This window comes from Ranitomeya variabilis, chromosome 7 (genome assembly GCF_051348905.1).
Source record: "Ranitomeya variabilis isolate aRanVar5 chromosome 7, aRanVar5.hap1, whole genome shotgun sequence".
Lineage (NCBI taxonomy): Eukaryota > Metazoa > Chordata > Amphibia > Anura > Dendrobatidae > Ranitomeya > Ranitomeya variabilis.
This window is the reverse complement of record NC_135238.1, coordinates 37,982,033-38,006,363: the sequence shown is the minus strand read 5'-3', so window position 1 is coordinate 38,006,363 and position 24,331 is coordinate 37,982,033. Positions and strand designations below refer to the sequence as shown.

General features: G+C 43.4%; 1 protein-coding gene across 3 annotated transcripts in view; it reads right to left on the bottom strand.

Annotated features, from left to right (window-relative positions):
• The window catches only part of PRKAR1B (protein kinase cAMP-dependent type I regulatory subunit beta), a 185,779-nt gene that overhangs the window by 43,921 nt on the left and 117,527 nt on the right, over positions 1 to 24,331 (bottom strand). For all 3 annotated transcript variants that reach the window (XM_077274886.1, XM_077274888.1, XM_077274889.1), the window contains exons 6-7: positions 15,940 to 15,986; positions 749 to 907 (exon numbers count right to left, since the gene is read on the bottom strand). In XM_077274886.1, coding sequence (XP_077131001.1) covers positions 749 to 907; positions 15,940 to 15,986 — 206 coding nt within the window. The remainder of the gene's footprint in view (positions 1 to 748; positions 908 to 15,939; positions 15,987 to 24,331) is intronic.

The following is a 24,331-nucleotide window of genomic DNA, read 5'->3' as shown; positions in this document are numbered from 1 at the left end:
CAAAAAAACACTACGTGATCCTTTAAGAAGGCTGACAAACAGACTGGTGCAAAAGTGACGAGATCCATGTTTTTGTAAAACTGCCGCATGTCAAGTGAGAGTCTAAAACAGGACAGAGCGATTTAGCCCTTGACCAGAAATGATCCCTGCTGTTTGCCCGTTACATGGCATAACCAAATGGGTAATCTCGATTCCATTACCACCAGTACTTTGTGGAGCTCACCAGTGGATATTAGGGTCCTCTCACAATCATCAGCTGATTACCATATTTAGGAAGTCTGTCAGTGCTCATTTTACATTTGGCAAGCATTGTGAATGTTCAGACTGTATGGGGACTGTATGGGGAGCTCGACTGCATTACCACCAGTACTTTGTGGAGCTCACCAGTGGATATAAGGGTCCTTTCCTAATCATCAGTTGATGATCTATGAAGTCTGTCAGTGCTCATTTTACATTTCGCAAGAATTGTGAATGTGCAGACTGTATGGAGACTGTATGGAGACTGTATGGGGACTGTATGGGGTCAAACAGACATTACTACAGTTTGGCAGCACATCCCTTTTTACCTGGCAGGATGTGATACCAGCAATCAATGAGCAAAGAAAAAGATGAGGTCAGCCAACAAAGAGCATTTGCAGATTGATCGTCTAATCGAAGGACACGAGGGTTTCTACGTCCTTTGAGCATTTTACCAATCATCAAGGGTCTTCTGACTGCTTCAATTAAAAATCAGCGAAAACCAGCTTACCATAAGAATACGTCTATAACTGTCCCGATCGATACCCCACAACTTAAGGTCAGTTTTGGCTTTGACCGTTGCAGCTCTCGGGGTGCCGTAGATTAATGCAAGTTCTCCAAAGCTTCCTCCTTCTCCAATGCTGGTGACCCACTCTCCATTCACGTAGACCTGAACAAATGAAACAAATGAAAGGGTTAACAAGCAGGAAATTGTTTGCTTTTAGCCCATGTCTTCGGTTATCTCTGAACCTATTAATAATCTTTTTTTTTTTTTTTTACTAATGATTTAAGGAAAAGAATAGGGGCACAAACAATAGCCTAATAGTTTCCTCACTTGGTCACAAAAGCTTGACAACCTACTTTGAGGATCGAGTTTCAGGACTCGCTGTTATACTACAATGGTTGCATTTACCCCAGGGAATTTTTAGATCCTTTGGCTCGCTGGACTTAGGATATTTTTTGCTCTGTAGTTTGGACACTCACAGAATCGACAAGCAGAACTGTCACAACTGTGACCCTTTATTACACCTGTCAAACCTAAAAGCGAGAAGACGTGTTGATAGAAGTAATGAGGGTGGCAGGGGAAGACGAGAGGCTAAGGTGGCCTTTGATGAGACCTGTTCTTTGTTCCTACAGATCCATTTCTTTATCCTAAACCGATTAACCTCAAAATAGTTGGGCTTCCAGACTAATTTCTTAAAAGTCAACCATCTCCTGGGAAAATTCTTGGAAACAAAGCTATCACACAATGCATTGTAGAGCGCAGCCAGTGGAACCACCTCAAAAAAAGGAGCTCTTGAAAAATATGTCACATTCTAACTGTAGAAATTGGTCAGCTGAATGATGGAGGTGGTAGTCACCTCCTTACCTCTTGGGCCCCTGTGCAGCTGAATGGGTTGCATTAATGCTATGAACCTGTGAATAACTTATCAAAACTTATGCTGATAGAAAATAACCCCCCAAAATTAAATATAAATATATTTTTATCTTAATTACAATACACAAAAACAGAAGACTAAAAATACCCATACCCACCAGCAACCGCCATTAACACAAGACACTGCTATACAGCCGGCGCCTTTGCGTGCCTTCACTCCCTACTCCAGGCAAGGACGCCGACTTGATCACCGCCTCGGCAGCCCATCAGCGTCTCCTGCCTCCACTCCCTAGGATCTGGCAGATTCCCTGGCAGAGCGTTTAAGAGTATGCATGCACGCGTTCCCTGTCTCTTAAAGAGACAAAGCGCACTCTCCTAAAGTGTCCCCAGCCAATAGCAGGCAGACACTTACCACTTAAGGCACCGTCACCTGTTGGGAGGTGCCTGAACAACATTTGTGTTAGTTACTTGCCTGTATGTTGTTAGGTCCCCCTGTCCCCTTTATCTGATCCTGTTACCGAGTTGTCTAACCTGTATCCCTACTTTCATACCTGATCTGTCTGCTACTCAGTAGCTGTACAGTCTGTACCAGAACTGAGTGGCCATTCTGTCTTCTATCTAGAAGCTGCACAGTCTGAATCCGTACCAGTGGCCATCTTGTCCTGCCTGGAACACACGATCCGACCCAGTGTCTATGATCCTTGGGGTCAGCTCCTACTACTCCGGACACTGCTATGAGGTGGCACCTGGCAATTACCTGCCGCTCAAGCCTGACCTCACCATCACAGGCTCCAGTGAATACCAGGTAGCTGATTAGTTACACCTCTCCAGGGAAAGACCGGCCGTAGAGCAGTGGGTCCACAAACCACAGACACTGCAACTGCCCAGTATCCCTGAAGGGAGGTGAACAGCCAACCCAAAAAGCTAGAGAGAGGTGCCTGGAATGCTAACAGTTAATTTATCTCCTGGAATGTAACCACTGCACATGCTCAGCCAGGAAGTAGTGGCCAAGGCCCATGGAAACTAGCTGTACACTATAAAAGATAAAAATCTACCATTGCAGGAGAATGACAGCAGATAGAAAAAGCAAATCAATGGCAAAATTGTTTATTTTCATGCTACTTAACTAATGAAAGCAATTTAAGAACTTAAGAACACCCCATTAACTAAATATATTTTTGGTAGATATTCTTCTTTTCACAGTCAAACAAATTAAAGGGATTGTCCAGGACTAATGTATTGATGACCTATACTTAGGATAGGTTATCGATAGCAGATCAGTTGGGGTTCAACACCGAACACCCCCACTCATCAGCTATGGCCCAGCCACACTGTCGCCGGAATTTCACTGTGTACAAAGTCAGAACAGCACAGCTCCATACACTGTGTAGTGGCCGTTCTAGGGTACTGACTCAGCGATCACGAGACTCGCAGCTACGAGTCTCTTGTATTTTTCTATACTTCTAATAAACGGCTGGTAGCTGTAATATGCTGCCCAAAAATACGGCAACAGATCAGTTTTACATAGGATTTGAAAGATTTTTCTACAAACAGCACCACATGGGTTGTGCCGGATATTCCAACTCAGCTCCAATAGAGTGAACTGGGCTAAGCTGCAATACCAAATACAACCTGCGGACACGTGTGGCACTGTTTGGATGAATCCAGCCACATTTTTATGATCCTGGATCACCTTTTTAATACCTGATACTGTTTATATAAAAAATATTCACTGCTAAACATTAACTCTAAGTGAAGCCCATGGGTAAATGTGTACATAATAACACAAATCCGTAATACAGATGTGATAGGATTTCACATAAAACGTGACAAGAGGCGTCGGACGTCCACTAATCTCAACGACACCCAAAATATTTGGAGTCAGCTGGAAAGGTGCCCCAGGCTTTGACACATTCCAAGTATCTGAAGGCATAACAGAGGGAAAAAAAAATGAAATTTAGGAAATGACAGATAGTTATTTTGGGCACAGTGAAGTCTATTGTACTCTCATCAAGTCAAGCACGAAAGCTGTCTCAGGTTAGACGAGTCCGAGCTGGGAATTTCGTCTCTTTTCGAGCACCACTCCTGGAATGAGATCACGAGTCAATGAATCTTCCTTTTCACACAAGTTGCAGAAATACATGAGAAGTAAATTCACAAACTAACGTAATATTAAAGGGCTGGATGACAAGCAGTCTCTGGAGCCTGACCTTCATGAAATAACTTCCCCAACCTCCCACGTTGCACTACATTGGCGGGAAGTAACGCTTAGCTATCTGCTTGCTGAAGATGACTTCAGTGTTGTCACATAGAAGTGGACCTCTCGAGAACGTTAGTGGGACATGTAAGAGGGAATCTCAAGTAACTGAGATGGCTAAGGGTGATCATTTTGGGCATCTAGCACTGTCATTCTACTTACCCCACATAGGTGTGAATAGGGGAAGCCTGGCACTTAGTCTGAGAACCGTCAAGAAAAGAGATATTTTTGTTCTTTATGATCTATGTAATTTCCTGTGAAATCCTAACCTCTTTATTCAATCGGAACTCAAGGCACAAAAACGCAGGCAGAAAGGGTGGTCCACATATTCCTCAACGCTTTACAGTCATTGTCATTGTTAACTGTCCCTATTGGGGCCCCCGAACTAGACTCCTTAAGAGTATGTCTTTGGAGTATAGGAGAAAACAGGGGTACCAGGATGCAGTGGCGAAGCATGAGTTGCTAACACCTGGGCCAAGATAAGTATTGCGCTGTCTGACCTAGTAAGTGTTGCATTAAAACAAATAATGCCCCCAAGTTCCACCTTAAAATAATGTCCCCTCAGTGCCCCTATTAGAAAGTAATAATGCTCCTTCTAAAAGTAATGACGCACCTTGAGTGTCACCACCAGACGTTACAATACCTGCTTTATGCTACCCCCACCAAAAGATTATACTCACCTAATCCAAGTGATCAAGTCCTCTTCTTACCTACATACAGAGTGGTCCAGCACAGGTGGCACCATACAGTGACGTCATGGCGCCAATTGTACCAGGACGCTGATGCTTTCTAGTGTATGGATGGAGAGTGGTGGGGCAGGAAGCCAACGGGCCTTAACAGTAAAGTTCAAAGATCAAATCGGAGGTGTCCAAGGTCCTGGGTACTTTTTCTTTTTCCTTTAGGAATTTTACGCTGTCATTGTACCCCCCACCCCTCTTGTGCGCTATATCACGGCCTAGAGGAAACCCAAACACGGAGATCACATGGGCACCATGTAGATAAATGATTAGAGCCCCTTCATACACAACTTTATTAGGTTCATTAAGTTTTTAGGTGGACACTTGAAGAGTGGCTCATGGAGATTACAATATAAGACGTACTGAGAAAGGTGGCCAACAAAATGGACCTTGTTTTTGTAAATTTTTGAAGGTCCACTTTCTATAAGGGGCATTATGGAAAACTACTGGACAGTCTCTTTCTGAAATTTGCCCAACAGTAGTACCTCCACCACTGTCCTGATGCTCGTCTTGCTACGAATAGTGACATCACATCCTGTGATCATGTGACTGCATCATCCAATAACTCCTGAGCTAAGGTCATGTGTCCGCAACACGCGATGTTAGTGTGCGCAACCCGCTAATTGAGGCAGCATTGGTTAAATTATCTGAAGGGGAGGAGAATTATTAATGATAATCAATTAGTAAGTTTAAGGAAATGATTTGTCTCACAAGATAGTCAAATCCATTTTTTAATCTTGAAAAACCCCCTTTAAAAGTTAGCAAGTATGAGAAATAGAGGACATTGCTGCGTCCTCTATCTGTCCACCCTCTCACATAAAATAACAAAATTCTATGCCTGTGTGTGATTTCAGGACACCTCCGATGTGCCCATCCTTTTGTGGTCAGCCACATGAAGGCCAATGCTGTAGATAGGTCCTTCCTGTCCTCACATGCCACCGCCATGACAGTAGGCTTTGATGTGAGACATTCTCACAGATCTTATCAGCCCTGACTGTCTTTATCAGCCACCATTGAGTGTATCACTGTAAAGCATGCAGCTCTCAACGTTCGGTAAAAAGAACCAATGTAAACTGAGGATAAGAGAGATGTTTGCTCTGTGAATGCTTTTCACTTTTAGTCCAAGCTTCGGGTTTCTGCATGGTGGCCTTCATGTGGCTGAGGTTACGAATAAAGTTGGGTCATTACGTATTCATAGCGTTACACCGAAGAGCGAGGCGCCCGCAGAGTCCCAGCAATGTTTCTACATCTGTGTCCTAACAAGTGCTTCTTTCAAGTGGTTGAGGAAGCACGCACTCATCCCACTAACACATCTCCTTCACACGTACTTTCATACAGATGTGCGAAAAGATACAGGAGAGTAAATGTCACTTAAGGCTATGACATATCTAAGGCTGGCTCATCAAAACTGTGGTGTTTCAGCTGTTGCGGTACTACTATTCCCAGTAGAAGAATTTTATCCAGTCTGCTTCAATCAGAGCAGTGATTATGTGATATCATTTAGGTTTACCTAAAAGAACCTGTGCATTTTGTTTTCAAACTTATTGACCCTATATAGCACTGTGTAAAAGTTTTAAGCAGGTGTGGAAACAATGCTGCAACGTGAAAAAGTTTCCAAGAATAGAAGTTTATTTTTACGAATAAACAAAAGGCAATGAATGAACAAAAGGGAAAGCCTTCAGAACATCATTAGTTCTTCTAGGTACTTGCAGTTTTTGAAGAAACTTGCCAGATAGGGTGTTCCAAACATTTTGGAGAACTAATGACAGATCTGTGGATGTCTCTTGTGTAAATCATAGAATGTTAGAGTTGGAAGGGACCTCAAGGGTCATCGTGCACGATTCTCTAAACCATTTCAGACAGATGTCTGTCCAGCCTCTGTTTGAAGACTTCCATTGAAGGAGAACTCACCACCTCTCCTGGCAGCCTGTTTTACTCATTGATCATCCTCACTGTCAAAAAGTTTTTTCTACTATCTATTCTGCATCTACTCCCTTTCAGTTCCATTCCATGTCTTCTCGTGTTTCCATGCGCAAATGCGAATAAGGATGATGCCTCTACTCTGTGACTTCCCTTCAGATATTTCTAGACAGCTATTAGGTCTCCTCTTAGCCTTCTATTTTGCAAGCTAAATATTCCCAGGTCCTTTAACCGTTCCTCATATGACTACTTTGCAGTCCGCTCACTATCCTGATAGCTCTTCTCTGAACGTGCTCCAGTTTTTCAATGTCTTTTGCACAATGTGGTTCCCACGATCGGGCACAGTATTCAGATGAGGACTGACCAAGGAGGAATAGCAGGGGATAATTACTTCATGTGATCTAGATTGTATGATTCTGTTAATACATCCAAGAACTGTATATGCCTTTTTTGCTGCTGCATCACACTGTTGGCTCATGTGCAGTCTGTAATCTATTAGTATACCCAAGTCTTTTTCACATGTGCTGTTGCTTAGTTCTATTCCTCCCATTCTGTAGATGTAATTTTCTTTTTCTTGCCCAGATGTATCCTTCTGTCTCTTTATATAATCCCAGACAAACTCAATGATGTTGAGATTGGGGTTTTGTAGAAGCCATGTCATCACTTCCAGGACTTATTGTTCTTCTTTACACTGAAGATAGATCTTAACGACACTGGCTGTATGTCTGGAATCATTATCCTTGTGCAAAAAAAAGTAGGGCCAAGCAGATATCTCCCTGATCGTTTGCATGATGGAAAAGTATCTGCCTGAATTTCTCGGAATTGAAGATGCCAAAAAATCGGCAGTCTTGGGGATTGTATATACAGTGGTCGGCCAAAGAAACTTATTGTAGCAGATGAGACACTTCATGATTATTTCTCTTTGAAATTGGAAGATTTACAGCAGTGCTATCAAATCAGACCTGGCAGCAACCAGTGGCACCCAGTTATTGTTCAGAGGAATCTGTCCAGAAGTGGTCTTCATGGAAAAATTGTGGCCAAAAGCCATTCCTTTGACACAAAAACAAACCAAGTGACTCAACTATGCAAATAAACATAGGAACCAGGTTGGAGAAAAAAATGGAAGCAGATGCTCTGGTCTGATAGGTCAAAACGTGAGATATTCGGCTGTAACAGAAGGCAGTTTGTTCACTGGAAAGTGGTCAAATAATGAGGGAACAGTGAAGCATGGTGAAGGGTACTTGCTAATTTCGGCCTGCATTTCACCAAATGACGTTGAGGATTTAGTCACGATTAATGGTGTCCCAATGCTGAGAAAAACAGGTAGATACTTATCCATCATGCAATACCATCAGGGAGACATCCGATAGGCTCCAAAATGATTCTGCAGCAGGACAACGACCCCAAACATACAGTCGCTAAGAACTATTTTCAGAAAAAAGAAGACGACCAAGGAGTCCCGGAAGTGATGATATGACCCCTGAAGATCCTGATCTCAAATCATCGAGTCTATCTGGTATTACATGAAGAGACAGAAAGATTTGGGCAAGCGACATCCACACAAGATCTGTGGTTAGTTCTCCAAGCAGCATTTTTTTCCTATCTGCCTAAAACTTTTGTACAGTTATGGTATGTACATCTGTTACTCACCTTTCCTTGATCTAGCACTGGGCACGCTGCCCTCTATCTGCCACCGCTTTTCTTTTCTATTTTTTGGCGCATCGGGTTGCCATTGTAGAACATCTTGTGCTGCTTAGTGGGCTACAAGCCAAAATCTACATCAGTAAGAAGACTTGAAACTTGTTTTTGGTTCGAGTTATCATTAAAAGAATCAGTTAAAAGGGTTGACAAAAGTTGTAAAAAGGATAGTTTGCTTTCTTTCTTCAGACACAGCGCCACACCTGTTCATAGGCTGTGTCTGGTATTGCACCTGCTGAAGTGAGTGGAACGAACTGCGATGCCAGAAGTGGATATGGACAAGTATGTGAATGTTTCTGGAGAAAAAAAAGCAAAAACATACCCTTATTCTAATCCTTTACAACCACTTTACACAGATACTATTAGTGCAAGCTCGTCCATCGGTCCTTTTAGGTGGTATAAAATTAGTCCTGCTCAGGTTCCTCCTCTATTACCAAGAACAGCTGTCAAAAACTATCTACACCTCAAACAGTTTTCGGTAGAGAACTGGTGTAAAAACTGTTGAAGGGTGCTGAATTTTTGCACAAAATTTTACGACTTTTTTGCATGTTTCCGTCAGCTTTGCCAGCTTTTTTGAAAACTGGTGGGGTTTAGCAAAATTGGTCATGGTCTAGCACATCCTGAAACATTTATTATCATTTACACCACAAGTGTGGCATAAATTAATGCAGAATATTCAATTCCACCGCTAGTACGCGACAGCTGAAAGATGCGGTAAATTCAATCTTTCCATAAAACACCACTCTTGATGAATCGGCCCTTGGATTGGGGTACAACATGGTAATCAGTCCATTTTATTGGGCATCATGTAATACTGAAATCTGTGATTGCAGCTGATCTCTAGAGGTTTCCACAGACACAGACTCACTAACGGTGTAGCAGGGTTTCCGCAACAGAGAGGAGCCAGAAGGCCACGGCGTTTGATTGCTCCTACTCTTGCACTGAGAAGCATTTCTCCTTCAAGAGGGGTTAATCGGCCATATTGCAAAACCCTGAGCTCTCAGCTGAGCTCAGTCAGCCACTCCCGTTCCCTTTATCATCTGGCTCCTGATTCAAATCCATGTCAGAGCTAGCATTTACTGCATGGCTTAGGAGGAGAGGAGTTCATATGAGAAGGAGTTTTGGAGGAGTTATCTGTGACTGTTGCCTGGTTTGTAAGTGTGGCAATTCCCTTCCCTCCTCTACTTTGGTTTATTCCCCTTCCTCCATTCCCAGGTGCATTCCTTTGTTATATGTGAATGAATATTTGTATGCCTGGTATTTTCTCTTAACCCTCGTTTGTGTTGCCTTGCTTGTCAGCTTGGTGTACTGCGGTGCATGGTCGCACCCCTCTTCCCTTGGTGGGGGAAGAGAACAGGTAGAGGGCTAACTCAGGAGATAAGGCAAGGGTGGCGGCCCCGGCATCTTCACCTTCAGCAGTATCCTGGGGAATAGAGCGAGCTAGGGTGCCCCCTAGTGTCAGGGACAGAGAAGGAGCGCCTGGTCCCTGTTAAACCAACAGCGGGAAGTGGGTCCTCATTTACAAGATCGATGAAAGGTTAGAAAAGTTACCAAAGTTTGGTTCTAGAAGTTTTTTTTCTCTAACTTGAGCCTAACGTTATATAGGGTGCCACTATTGGAACTAGAACCCAACACCGAACGGCCACTTTCTCGGAAAAGTCTGTTCTTATGGGTTATTCTATTGATTCCACCTTTTCTGTAGCCCTCATGTCCATGCATTTCATGTCTGCTACTATAGTTAGTACTAAAAAATGAATCCGTATGATCTCTGCCGCCGTGATCCACGTTCTCCTTGGCAGAAATACACCCGGCGTGTCATCACATCTGTTCAGTTTCTTTACAATTCGTTTAGTCGGAGACAGGTCTGAACATTTTTTTCTAGTAGATATGCGATGTGTTAATGTCAGATAAGGTCTGCGGCATGAAACGTGAAGCTGGCTCTGCTCCTGGATAAAGCTACTGCCTAAAATATTAGCAGCCAATTACATAACAAAACATCAGCTCGCAGGAGACACCCAATAATTTCCACATGGATAGAAATGTACGGCACATACACGTAGACCTGTAGCTGTCAAGGTATGCTAGGATTTATTGCTTCGTCTGGAGCGACCAAAGGTTGCAGATGTATTGATGTATGCAAAAAATGCTAGGAACATCCCATCCCAATTATTCCGAGCCCACAGGCGTTGATATAAAGATGTCTCCGACAATCTACTCCAATAGATTTTGGAACACAGAGAAGATTTGCATCATTACTGAGGTTGGTGGGTAAAAGGAATTTTGCTAAGATTTGCCATCACTTATGATTTTTTGGGGTCTGACATTTAGGTCACCTCCCAGTCCGGTTTTGGCTTACACAGTAGCTCCCGGCCCCAAGGTGTGCAGAGATTTACATTATGAATCCATTAAAAGCAAACTGGACCAATAACGGTTCCACTCACAGCTGGGTATCTGATGTACATGGAAAATTTAAAAAAGGGACATGTTTTTTTTCCCCAAAAATCGGATCCCCACCTAAAGTGATGGTATAGCCTAGCATTTTTATAAACTGAGAATACTCCTTTAATTGCCATTCCAAAAAATCTCAAAAATAGATCAATGGGGTAGTGCTCAGGGCTCCATTTTCGCCATGTTGATTAAAGGGGTTGTAACCCAATGATAACTTATAGAATAGGTGCAAAGTTGTTGATTTTTAAAGGTGTTCCTGTAAGGACCCCAACCATACACGAGAACCGGGGGCCCGAGTCCCAAGTATGAACTGAGTGTTAGTTAAATATGAACACTACAGCTCCATGCAAAGTCTATTTGGCAGACGAAGACAGTCGATCACTGTTCTCGGCTATCTCCGTCAGTCTGTGAATACAATAAAGCGTTAATGATCCATCATTGCTTCATTTAAGTAGAGGGCTCAGGATCCCCATTTTCTGCATTGAGCAGGGGGTAGGACACGATGACCCTGGAGGTGCCTTGCAACTCAACATTCCTGGATTCTATGACTGTCCTAGAAGTGGACCTCCAGCGATCATCCTATGGGTCCAATCACAGAAATCTTCTCTGTGTATCTCAGGGGCTTAGACAACTGTCTGCAGCAGGAGCCTCCCCCCACTGTTTAATCTGCAGCAAAACAAAAGATCGCTAAGCCCTGTCTTACTAGATATGCTTAAATGACCAGAGGAGAGCGCATGTGTATAGAAGGCATTAAAAAAGTGACCCTCATATAATTGGATACTTGTAAAAAATAAATATATATATATAGCATTCACTCTCCCCAGTCTAATGGCGGCTCCCTGACGCTGTTACAGTTTCTGTCTTTTATCTGCGGCAGTGACATCATGATTACATCACCGATGCAGTCAATCATTGAACTCACCAACTCTGTTGATGTAGATAGTACAAGCTCAGTGATTGGCTACTGTGTTACTGTCACCTGAACTTGTGACAGCACTGTTAACGTCAAGACACGGAGACCGGAGCAGTGGCAGAGAGACGTATCTGATCGATTAAGGACTTATTTTTGATAGTGGAAAACCTTTTTAAGAGATAAATCAGCATTTATAGTTATTTTAAGTGTCTAGGCATCTTAAGGTAGCTATACAATTTCAATAGCTGACAGCCGAATAGCTGAACTCCCTATACATTACTTTCGATTTAGTCGAGCATGAATTTGCACTGAATGTGTTAACCTTTTAAAACAAAGAATCAGGCATGCAAAAATTCAACATTTCTGATGCCTTTTTATCCCAACATGACAAACAAACATCAACCAACCTAGCCAGTCAATACAAGTTTTATGTGTATGAATACCTTAAAGAGGACCTGTCACTTGAGCAAAATAACTGAGTTTAATACCATACATCCAAGCTCTCGCCACCTCCTGTCGCCTCGAGCTCAAAAATATTTCCAGAATCCGTCCTTTCCTCAACCCTCACTCTACCAAAATCCTTGTCCATGCCCTAATCATCTCCCGCCTCGACTACTGCAACATCCTCCTCTGTGGCCTACCTTCTAACACTCTCGCACCCCTCCACTCCGTCCTTAACTCTGCTGCCCAACTAATTAATCTCTCTCCTCACTACACTCCTGCTTCCCCTCTTTGCAAATCCCTTCACTGGCTCCCAATTTCCCAGCATATCCAGTTTAAACTACTAACACTACCTACAAAGCCATCCATAACCTTTCTCCTCCATATATTTCCAAACTAATCTCTCAATATCTTCCCTCACGTAATCTTAGGTCCTCCCAAGAACTCCTTCTCTCCTCCACGTTTATTCGCTCCTCACCCAATCGCCTCAAAGACTTCTCCCGAATATCCCCTATCCTCTGGAATTCTGTGCCCCAACAGGTCCAGTTATCCACCACATTTTGATCCTTCAAAAGAAACCTGAAAACCCACCTCTTCAAAGAAGCTTACAACCTGTAGCGACCACACGGCCACCTCAACACCATCGGAGCTACTGCAACCCTCAACCTACTGTCTCCTTCAACATAATCCTGTAGAATGTAAGCCCGCAAGGGCAGGGTCCTCTTACCTCTGTATCAGTCTGTTATTGTTAGTTTTGCTTACTGTAAGTGATATTTGTATTTTAATATAACCCCTTCTCATGTACAGCACCATGGAATTAATGGTGCCATACAAATAAATAATAATAATACCTTGTAAAACTCCCTGAGCTCCCCTGATTCTGCCGTTCTTTTCCATTTTGCGATGTGTTGCTCCATTGCAGAGATATTCACATTTGTTGCTTTTGGAGCGCACGATGTGAAATCTCTGCTTCACAGTCCAACTGGGAGTTTCTTCAGAGTCTCCTATGTGCTTTTAGCCCTCCCTCCCAGATACTGCCAATCACAGATTGGCAGGTGATCTAGCAGTCTCAGACACTGACGAGCTGATTGGCCACATCTAGGATGAAAGATTAAAGCACACGCCCTCAGAGACTTAAAAAAACGCCCAGTTTCACTACAAAGCAGAGATTTCACATGCTGTGTACCAAAAACAACAAATGTGAATATCTATACAATGGAGCGACGCAGCACAAAATGAAAAAGAGCGGCAGAATAAGGGGAGTTTCAAGAATTTTTACCAGATATTTATTGATTTTTTTTTTAGCAAACGACAGGTACTCTTTAAGTGTCGGCAAAGACTTCTGTGCACATTTTGGCCTACAGGGGAGACAAAACATTGACAATTCAATCACATCAATCAAATTCTTTAGTAGATCCTTCTACTGAAGATCTGGCTGAAGCTTTATCTTATCTATTTGTGATATATTATTAAAATACATCATCTTTAGGAAATGACAATTAGATTAGCAAATATTTTAAGAAGTTCATCAAGACAACCACAGGAATCATTGAGGACCTAAAGACTGAAACGCACACAAGACATTGAGACTATTTTCCATAAAATCTTCAGTAGTCAAAACCTTGCCACCAATTTTATAACCATGTTTAGCTATGACAAGATAAACAGATGATCCAAGAGTATTATTTGACTTGGTTTGGTTGGGACAGACCTGTTTTGAGTTCTTAAACCTTTCCTAACGATCTACTTGAATTGATGAAATTGCAACTACTTGACAATATGAGAGTCCATATGGTCAATTATCATGGAAGCTTGGCGCCGCTATACAGTAGACCCATTTTTGCTGACTGTTGCATGTAAGCCCACGTTGGTTGTCTGGTCTGTCATCAAATATGGCTTAAAATATACAGTTTCCTAATTTTGAGTTTAATTATGTCCATAAAAAGATCACAGTAGGCAAAGTGCCAAATTACTCAAACGGCTGAGTGTGACCCATTGTCTGTTCCGAATAACTGGAAAGAGTTATATTCAGTACCTATTAGTAATATCCTCGCTCAAGGCATGAGTAAAGGAGGGTCTTGGCAGAGGAAATTGTCCATGGTTTTCCCGTACCCACTCAGCAGAAATGAGCCACAAATTACTAATAAACAAGTTCCCTTAATGTCCCCCTCAGGTGCATTCCTTCCTGGTGGCCTCCTCACTGCGGAGATATATCCCTGGAGGTTCTGTTACTTAACTGGAGGTAAAGTGATATCCTCTTTGTTATGAAGTTAAGGCCGATAGACAGACTGCATCATTAGTAAAACACAGGGACTTAACACCATTTACTAATTCTCAGGAACCTTTTTAGAGCTCGTTAAATCATTAGTCAATAGCGTGTCTCCTTCTAAGGGTGCCGTGTTTGAACAACAAGAATTAGTTACGGAATATTTGCCTTGGAATAATATCACTGTTCGGGCTCAAAAAATTAACATACAATAATAATAAAAAAAAACTAGGCCGGGTGAGACGTCATCATAAAAAGGAGGAAAGCATCTAAAATGGTCTTACATCACGTTCACATTTTTTGAGAGTCCACAAGATTAATCTTCCACCAATTTTGAAGAGAAGCGCCCAAATCCCTTAAGGGCTTCTTAGAGATTTTCTTCACTGGAAATCCCTGACTCAAGATTGTAAACTAAGGTCTTATCACATCACTCACGCTTTACTTAGCAAGGTTTAACCCCCCCATATACATTAGATTAATGTTAGCCAAACCCGCCGATATCAAAGGGTTCGGCCAACATTTTAATGTGTATGAGGGGCACCAGCCAACTGATTATAGGGGGAGATGTTGATCAGGCATGTCTGATTTTGTATTGCCGATCACACTGTTCTCACGCTAGCCAAAATGTCAACCATTGGCTTTCTCGAAGTGAACACAGTAGCACTTGGCCGAATGAGTGCTTATGTTTCGGCTGAAATGGCTGTTGGTCATTGGTTCACATCGCATGACTGACAGCCATCTAAAGTGTATAGGGGATTAAGTCTTCAAGTTTTGCTTAGTAAAGGCCCATTTACACGGGCAGAATATCTGCCGGAAACAAGTGTTGATCAACGATATAGAAAGTCAGTCGTTGCTCCATAGAGCGGTCATTGGCGGTATGTGCTGATTCAGTCCACATACACCTTTATTACTGCTTGCCCCATTTATATGGTGGGATGTGCTACTGACAATTATGGTTTATTCACATAAGGTCTAGGGAAGAGAGAATATTCTCCTTGTGGAGTAGACTAGGTAAAGTTACCTAGGAAGAAAGGTAAGGCGATATCCAAGAGGAAGAAAGCTAGCTTTCCGTTGCCGCCTTAGAGGCAGCAACTCTATAAGCCAACATCACCCATAGATCTAGCCTTTCCACATGACTTAGGATATTCAGCCACAATAGTCTTCTCCAAAAGGAAAAGGCCTCTATCTGCAGACAACTGTTTTGGTGTTCTTGCCCCTCATCAGGGCACAATAGGATACTAGTTGGCTCGGCGAGAGGCCTTTGAAGGAGGTAAATGTTCTCCTTGTGAAGAGAATCAAGCTGGCTTAGAGGAACCTGTAGGCCATGCTTTGATCCCTGGGAGAAAAAGTATGAAAATTAGCTCTTTTCCAGGAGCATTTTCATGGGGAGGGTCAGTGATGGAGAATGAATGAGAATGAGCGTTCTTTGGCTCAATAATCAGTCAATTTACAAAGGTCATTGCAATTCTCTGAATTGTTCCAAATATGTTTTGGTGCTCTATGCAGCAATGCAGTTCCTTCATCATGACAGTTTAGGGAAGTTTTTAGCATTGGTTAGAGGTCCAAGGTGAAGAACATTAACATTCTGATCTATCGGCATGGTCACACCATGACTTATGCTCAATGCCAAAGAAATATACTCACATCAGCTTCTCCTTGATCAATCACATAGAAGTTGTCGCCTTCATCACCTGAAATACAAGTATTTTATAGAATGAAGTTGAAGAGTACAGGAATTAACATTTATACGATTATATTATAAATATATACTATCAGACATGTCAACCAATAGTCTGACTGGTCAGTGGCATTAGTGCATCATTTATCTTATCAAGTCCACCAAGAGAAAGAAGCTTGTAGAATTGGTGGTGCAAACAGACATAAAAAAACATATAGTTTGTAGGGTGGCCCTTAAAAGCGTTGTCTCATAATGACACCCTCTTTCCATATAACATGTTAGGGTTAATGAATGATATAAAGGTTCAGCTCAAGACTTTCTCCAATGTGACAGAGGAGTTCAGTTCACATCTAGATTCTGAATTCCACCAAAGAAGCCAAAAAAAGTGGAATTGAAGCCATAATGGACACATAATGGACACTTGCCCAACAGACCCCACTGACCCTATTAATTCAGTCACGGCATCCGTCATGATACAAATCCTCCTAACAGCGCCTCCAACGTAGATCTGTATTTAAAGTGTAACCATCGTTTTAATTTTTATTTAATAAATCCATAGTATGTATGAAAATTAACATAATTTATAATATATCTTATCAGAGAAATTTGCTACTTTCTCCTCCTGGACTGATCATTCCTTTTCAATTCATGGGTAAAATCTGTATTTAATGAAGACAGACTTTCATATTACTGAAATAGGAGATGACAGTTGGTGCTTTCAAAATTCTATGGAGGTGGGAGGAGCTAGCGGAATACACAGACATTCTGCTGCAAGTTTTCCTGAAACGAAAGTTAAAGTTCTCCAAAGAACTTTACGTTTACCAATTTTCATCTCCTAGCTCAGTAATGTATTCATCGAGGACATATTTTACCTGTCAATTGAGAAAGAATACTAGAACTCTAGCGCCACCTATTGGAAGCAGTGATAGGTAATACTAGCGTTCTAGTCCTCTAGTCTGAAGACACAATTTGCATATTTATTTTCCCAGAGGCGCATGGATGGCTTGTAAGTCTCATCACTCTGACATGCCATGCTTGGCTTGCCACTCAATACAAGGAGAAACGTTACCCCTTAGACACCTTTAAATTGAGAATTTAAAGAGTGAATGATCAGTCCGGGAGGAGAAACTTTGCGTGTTGTACGAAGCCTTTTTCCTGCCACCACTTTGGATTTTGGTGCAGAAAAAAGGTGCAAAAACGCAACGTGAGAACACACCCTAAGTCGACTTGGTGCTCTCCACAAGAAGAAGCATAACCCCTATACATTGATGTGATGTCAAAAATGGACCATCTACAGATTCCAGACCAAAACTTTAGAAATATTTAACCCCCATAACCCTGAAGAAATTTGAACAGAGACAATGAGATTATGGATTCAGAAAGTGTAATGTGATGTAACCTTGTGACAAAACAGCGCAAATAAGTAATGGAAACACTCGAGATCTATGTGTTACAAGGAGACCATATTTGGCCCTGTCACCGGCATAACGCTATCCCCCCGAGATCTGGACACATTGTTTTAGTTAAGGTCTCGTCTTTGCCAAACCCACAGAGCAGCGCTTTTTGTAGTTCATGTCAGAAATGGGCAATGTAAATGAACGTGGAGGAAACGTGATCATCTCAATCATTTCGGAGACCCAGCTATAGAAGTTGAGAAGGAAAAAATGTAATGTGTTTAAGTTGTGGGTAGATAAATGGGGCGGTATATCACCTTTCCTGCATACTTTCCCGTCTACGCTACTTCTGTGTGCATATCTGCTAACATTCCTGAATGGAAATTTAGGACAAAGGGTCTTTGCCACACACCTAGTTGTCCTCACATTGCATGTAAATGTCTTAATGCGAGATACAGACCTCCTGTGAAAAATACTTATCGAAGCACACTTACCGCAGAAATACTGGTGGGTGTTAAGTCTGTTTTGACAAAGGGAAGATTGAAGATACCTACGAAACCATGGGGCACCTACAAAAGGTTGCACTACTTGGCTATGGCCTAAAATTCTGGAATATTGTGAAAAAAAAAGGACCGAGTTGTGTCTGATGTTGGTGAAACCACTAGTCTTGGACACCCTTTGTAGTTCTGATCTGTTAGTTATGTCTTGGTCTCCTTTTTTAATACTCTTCATGGACACCACCATTCTGGACCTCACCAGAACAGGGCTCAGATGGAAAAGTAGATCCTAAAATATGATTGTGTAAACGTGCAGCCCCTCATCATCTCTCTACTAATGAAAGATCTTCTTCGTTATCCAGATAACTACACATCCTACAGGTAGGTACCAGGAGGTGATAAATACCGCCAGCTACATCATGGGGACACCAATATTTCCAGAAGTTGGTCTCCTCTACTCCCATCACCTGATAATCATAATTTTTGGTAACTCTAGGTACCTGTCCTCAGGACGGGAATGACCAAGGCACAACATTTCTTAAACACCTTGATCTACACGCACTCTCTGAATCCCTCCTCCCTCTCACAGACATAAGTTCCCTACACAATGCAGATGACGCTGCCGCTCTATATAACACCACAATAGTGTCATGTCGGACGCTATTCACACTAGGGCGTCTGACAGACAGCGGTAATTCCACATTCGTCCACTATACGCTCAGTGGCGCCGGCTAGACTTTATCCAGGTTGTCCAGGGTTAATCTAGCTGGTAATCGGGTTGGAGGCTGGGTCACGCCCGTGGCCTTTAAATAGTCATTCTGGACTTTGGGCGTCGCCAATTATAGCTTGTGTCTTGTGCCTGGTGATCTCGATCTGGAGTGGTGGTCTAGGAGAAGAAATATCGTATCTGGTGGTTTATTATCCTTTGTCATATTTCTCCTTCCTATATTTGTGTTTGTTTTGCCCTGTGCACATTATAGTATTTTCCTGTGTGTCTGCGGCATGGTGTATTTTTAGTTTTCCCTGTCTGTGCTTTCTGTAGGGGTTGGTGTGTGGTCTTATCACTGGGTGGCGGGAGTAGGTTTCAGCACAGGACTGAAACAGGAGTCAGGGTCAGGCCTGGCAGCCCAGACAAGCACACCATCAGTGTAAATTCAGGGAGAGGGACAGACAGGGTTTTCCCTAGTCTGAGGGATATCGCAGGGGACCGGGCAATCAGCTGTAGTCTACCCAGTACCGCTCCATCTTCGCCTAAAGGTGTTGGGTGAGCATCATGATGCTGTTCTGGCTGGTCATCCAGGGGTTAGGGGTACCTTGGAGTTGGTGTCGCGTCGGTTTTAGTGGCCCAAAATCCGACAGGACGTGGTCTCGTACGTATCACTATGTACCACGTGTGCTAGGGCTAAGACGCCTCGCTCCCGTCCTGCTGGCACATTACATCCTCTAGGGGTACCAAGTAGGCCATGGACAGAGATCTCCATGGATTTTATTACAGACCTACCCTCCTCAGCTGGGAACACGGTCATCTTGGTGGTTGGTGATCGGTTCTCAAAGATGTCGCACTTTGTGTCCTTGCCTTTGTTGCGTAACGCGAAGACTCTGGCTCAGGTTTTTGTGCAGGAGGTGGTCAGACTTCACGGGGTCCCGTCTGACATAGTGTCTGATAGGGGTACTCAGTTTGTGGCAAAGTTTTGGAAAGCATTTTGCTCACGGCTGGGGATCAAGTTATCACATTCTTCGGCGTTTCATCCTCAGTCAAATGGTCAGACCGAGCGTATGAACCAGAATTTGGAGCAGTACTTACACTGCTTTGTTTCTGACAACCAGGAGGAGTGGTCGACGTTCCTTCCTTAGGCTGAGTTTGCCATTAATAATCACCGCCAAAAATCGTCTGGGGAGTCCCCGTTCTTTTGTGTTTACGGGCACCATCCTCAATTTTGTACTCTGCGTCAGGGTGGCTCTGCTGGCGTTCCGGAGGAGGACCAGCTAGGAGCACAACTTTCATCCGTTTGGAGGAGAGTGAAACAGCGCTTGCTGAGCGTGGGTGCAAGGTACAAACGAGTGGCTGACAGTAGACGTGTGCAGGTCCGGACCTGAGTGTGGGTGATTGGGTGTGGTTGTCCACAAAAAACATAAAACTCAAAGTACCATCCCTGAAATTGGGTCCAAGGTTTATTGGTCCATTTAGGGTCGCCGCCGTCATTAACCCGGTAGCCTACCGATTGGAGCTTCCTACGGTATATAAGATACACAACGTGTTTCACAGATCTCTTTTAAAGAAGGTGGTGGGTTCCGTGGACGCGGCGCCGATGCCACCTCCAGTCTTGGTGGATGGCAATTTGGAGTTTGAAGTCTCCAAGGTGGTTGACTCTCGTATAGTGCGCCGCACATTACAGTACCTGGTACACTGGCGTGGTTATGGGCCGGAGGAGAGGTCTTGGGTACCAGCTTCGGACATACATGCGGACCGGCTGGTCACTATGTTTCACCGCCGCCATCCGGACAAGCCGGGTCCTATAATTAGTGAGGGCCCTGGGGTCCCTCGTAGAAGGCGGGGTACTGTCATGTCGGACGCTATTCACACTAGGGCATCCGACAGACAGCGGTAATTCCACATTCGTCCACTATACGCTCAGTGACGCCGGCTAGACTTTATCCAGGTTGTCCGGGGTTAATCTAGCTGGTAATCGGGTTGGAGGCTGGGTCACGTCCGTGGCCTTTAAATAGTCATTCTGGACTTTGGGCGTCGCCGATTATAGCTTGTGTCTTGTGCCTGGTGATCTCGGTCTGGAGTGGTGGTCTAGGAGAAGAATATTGTATCTGGTGGTGTATTATCCTTTGTCATATTTCTCCTTCCTATATTTGTGTTTGTTTTGCCCTGTGCACATTATAGTATTTTCCTGTGTGTCTGCGGCGTGGTGCATTTTTAGTTTTCCCTGTCTGTGCTTTCTGTAGGGGTTGGTGTGTGGTCTTATCACTGGGTGGCGGGAGGAGGTTTCAGCATAGGACTGAAACAGGAGTCAGGGTCAGGCCTGGCAGCCCAGACAAGCACACCATCAGTGTAAATTCTGGGAGAGGGACAGACAGGGTTTTCCCTAGTCTGAGGGATATCGCAGGGGCCCGGGCAATCAGCTGTAGTCTACCCAGTACCCGCATGACAAATAGCTGTAGCTTTGGAATCTCTTGCCCCTCTCACACATACCAAAGCTCGCAAAATCAACAGACAGCCCTGGCACACCAGCCTGACCAAAGAACTGAGGCGAGCTTCCAGGGCTGCTGAGCGGAGATGGAAAAGATCACACACCAACGAGCACTTCATCGCATTCAAACAGTCCCTCACTACTTTTAAGACCACACTCGCCACAGCTAAACAAACCTTACTTCTCATCTCTCATATCTTCCCTGTCTCACAACCATAAACAGTTATTCAACACCTTCAATTCTCTCCTCCATCCCCCAGCACCTCCTCCCTCCCCACTCATCTCAGCTGAAGACTTTGCCTCATTTTTCAAGCAGAAGATTGAGAACATCAGAGACAGTTTTAGTCGACAACCCCCAGAGCCCTTCCTCCCAACTGCCCAGCCCTCCACCTCCAAAACCAACTTCTCCACCATTACAGAAGATTGACTCTCCACTCTACTCTAAAGATCGCACCTCATCACCTGTGCACTTGACCCAATCCCTTCCCACTTCATCCCAAACCTCGCCACAGTCTTCATCCCATTCCTAACCCATCTCTTCAACCTATCACTAACAACCGGTGTTTTCCCCTCAAGCTTTAAACATGCCTCAATCACACCTATCCTCAAAAAGCCCTCTCTTGACCCATCCTCTGTATCTAGCTATCGCCCTATATCACTTCTCCCCTATGCCTCAAAAATACTGGAACAACACGTCCATCTTGAATTGTCCTCCCATCTATCTTCCTGCTCCCTCTTCGACCGCTTACAATCAGGCTTCCGGTCACACCACTCCACTGAAACTGCCCTAACTAAGGTCACCAATGACCTATTAACCGCCAAGAGCAAGCAACACTACTCTATCCTCCTCCTCCTGGACCTGTCCTCTGCCTTTGACGCAGTGGACCATTCCCTGTTGCTGCGGACCCTCTCATCCCTTAGCATCACTGACTTGGCCCTATCCTGGACCATACCTAACTGACCGGACATTCAGCGTCTCCCACTCACACACCACCTCCTCACCCCCTATCTGTCGGGAGTCCCGCAAGGTTCAGTTCTAGGGCCCCTGCTCTTCTCCATTTACACTTTTGGCCTGGGACAGCTCATAGAATCTCATGGTTTTCAGTATCATCCCTATGCTGATGACACACAGATCACAGACAGTGGGGGAGAACATCCACCGCCATCAGCATTAATACAATGCGGGTGAGATCGTTCCTTATTATTTCTGTATAAACCAGCCACAACTAATGGATTCTTTTAGTGGGCCTAATAAGAATGTGGAACAGTCCTGGATGGACTGAATATTGATATAATTCTGGCAAAGTTTGAATCCATAGTTGTATCCCAGATCTGCAGTATATAAATATAAATGGTTTTTCTGCGATATTGGGATTATAAAACCTCTTAGTGGTGCCATATATTTAAGGTCCCTATTGTTGTGCTGATAATGATACTCTATGCCTATGTTATAAGGTATTAGAGATCAGAGAGGTTTCTGCGCTATTGTACCCTATTCCTGAATAATTTATAAGGGTTATAGTGATACAGCGTTTTGAGAAGGATTTTCAGCGCTATTTTTGTTCACAGTTATTTGTGTGTCTGTCTGTAATATGCACCTTGCACTTTTTTATGTGAGCTTTTGGCTTTTAAATTTATAAGTAAAAGTTATATTTTATCCTATATAAGTTCTTGATATAAAATTTTGGGATAATACCATCGGCTGATTTATATGACACACAGATCTACATCTCTGAACCAGATATCAGCACCCTACTAACCAGAATCCCTCAATTGTTGTGAATTCTGCTCTTGGGATCCCTCCGGTGGTTATAAGTGGTAGCACTGCTGTCTCTGGATCGCAGCATTCATCAGGTGTGTCCACTTTTTGCAAATCTGACTGGGCTATTTAGTCTTGCTTGACCCTTTAGTCAGTGCCAGTTGTCCATTGTTCCTGGAGGATTCACATCCCTGCCTGGTCTTTCCTGCTTTGCTGTTCATTTCAACAAAGATAAGTTCTGGCCCTGATTTTTGCAGTCCACATGCTGTGGGCCTTATTGTTCAGTTCTTTTCCATGTTTTTGTCTTGTCCAGCTTGGTCTGTATAAGGATTTGTTTAGCCAAGCTGGTATCTCTGGAGATGCAGATATACCCTCCATATCTTTAGTTAGATGTGGAGATTTTGTATTTTCTGTGGTGGATATTTTCTAGTGTTTTAATACTGACCGCATAGTACTTTGTCCTATCCTTTCTATTTAGCTAGAAGTGGCCTCCTTTGCTAAATTCTGATTTCAGTCTGTGTATGTTTTTTCCCTCTCCTCTCACAGTCAATATTTGTGGGGGGCTGTCTATCCTTTGGGGATTTTCTCTGAGGCAAGATGGTTTCCCCTTGCAGCCTTTGCAGAGTCCTATTCCTTTGAGGGGCATTGATGCTACACCGTTGGCTAAAAATAAACCTCAGTTTTGGACACAGCTGACCATGTGCATGGCGCCAGCCCATCAGGAAGATTGTCGTTTTCTGGTGTTGCATAATTTGCATGATGCTATTGTGCTGGGTTTCCCATGGTTACAGGTGCATAATCCGGTATTAGATTGGAAATCTATGTCTGTGACTAGTTGGGGTTGTCAGGGGGTTCATGGTGACGTTCCTTTGATGTCAATTGCCTCCTCCCACTCTTCTGAAATTCCTGAGTTTTTGTCAGATTTCCAGGATGTATTCAATGAGCCCAAGTCCAGTTCCCTTCCACCGCATAGGGACTGTGATTGTGCTATTGACTTGATTCCAGGCTGTAAGTTCCCTAAGGGCCGACTTTTCAACCTGTCTGTGCCAGAACATATCGCCATGCGGAGCTATGTTAAGGAGTCTTTGGAGAAGGGGCATATTCGGCCATCTTCTTCACCATTGGGAGCAGGTTTTTTTTTTGTTGCCAAGAAGGATGGCTCATTGAGACCCTGTATTGATTATCGCCTCTTGAATAAGATCACGGTCAAATTCCAATACCCTTTGCCTTTGCTTTATGATCTGTTTGCTAGGATTAAGGGGGCTAGTTGGTTTACTAAGATTGACCTTCGAGGGGCATATAATCTTGTTCGTATTAAGCAGGGTGACGAATGGAAAACTGCGTTTAATACGCCCGAAGGTCATTTTGAATACCTTGTGATGCCATTCAGACTCTCTAATGCTCCATCTGTGTTTCAGTCCTTCATGCATGATATATTTCGGAATTATCTTGATAAATTCATGATTGTATATTTGGATGATATTTTGATTTTTTCAGATGATTGGGAG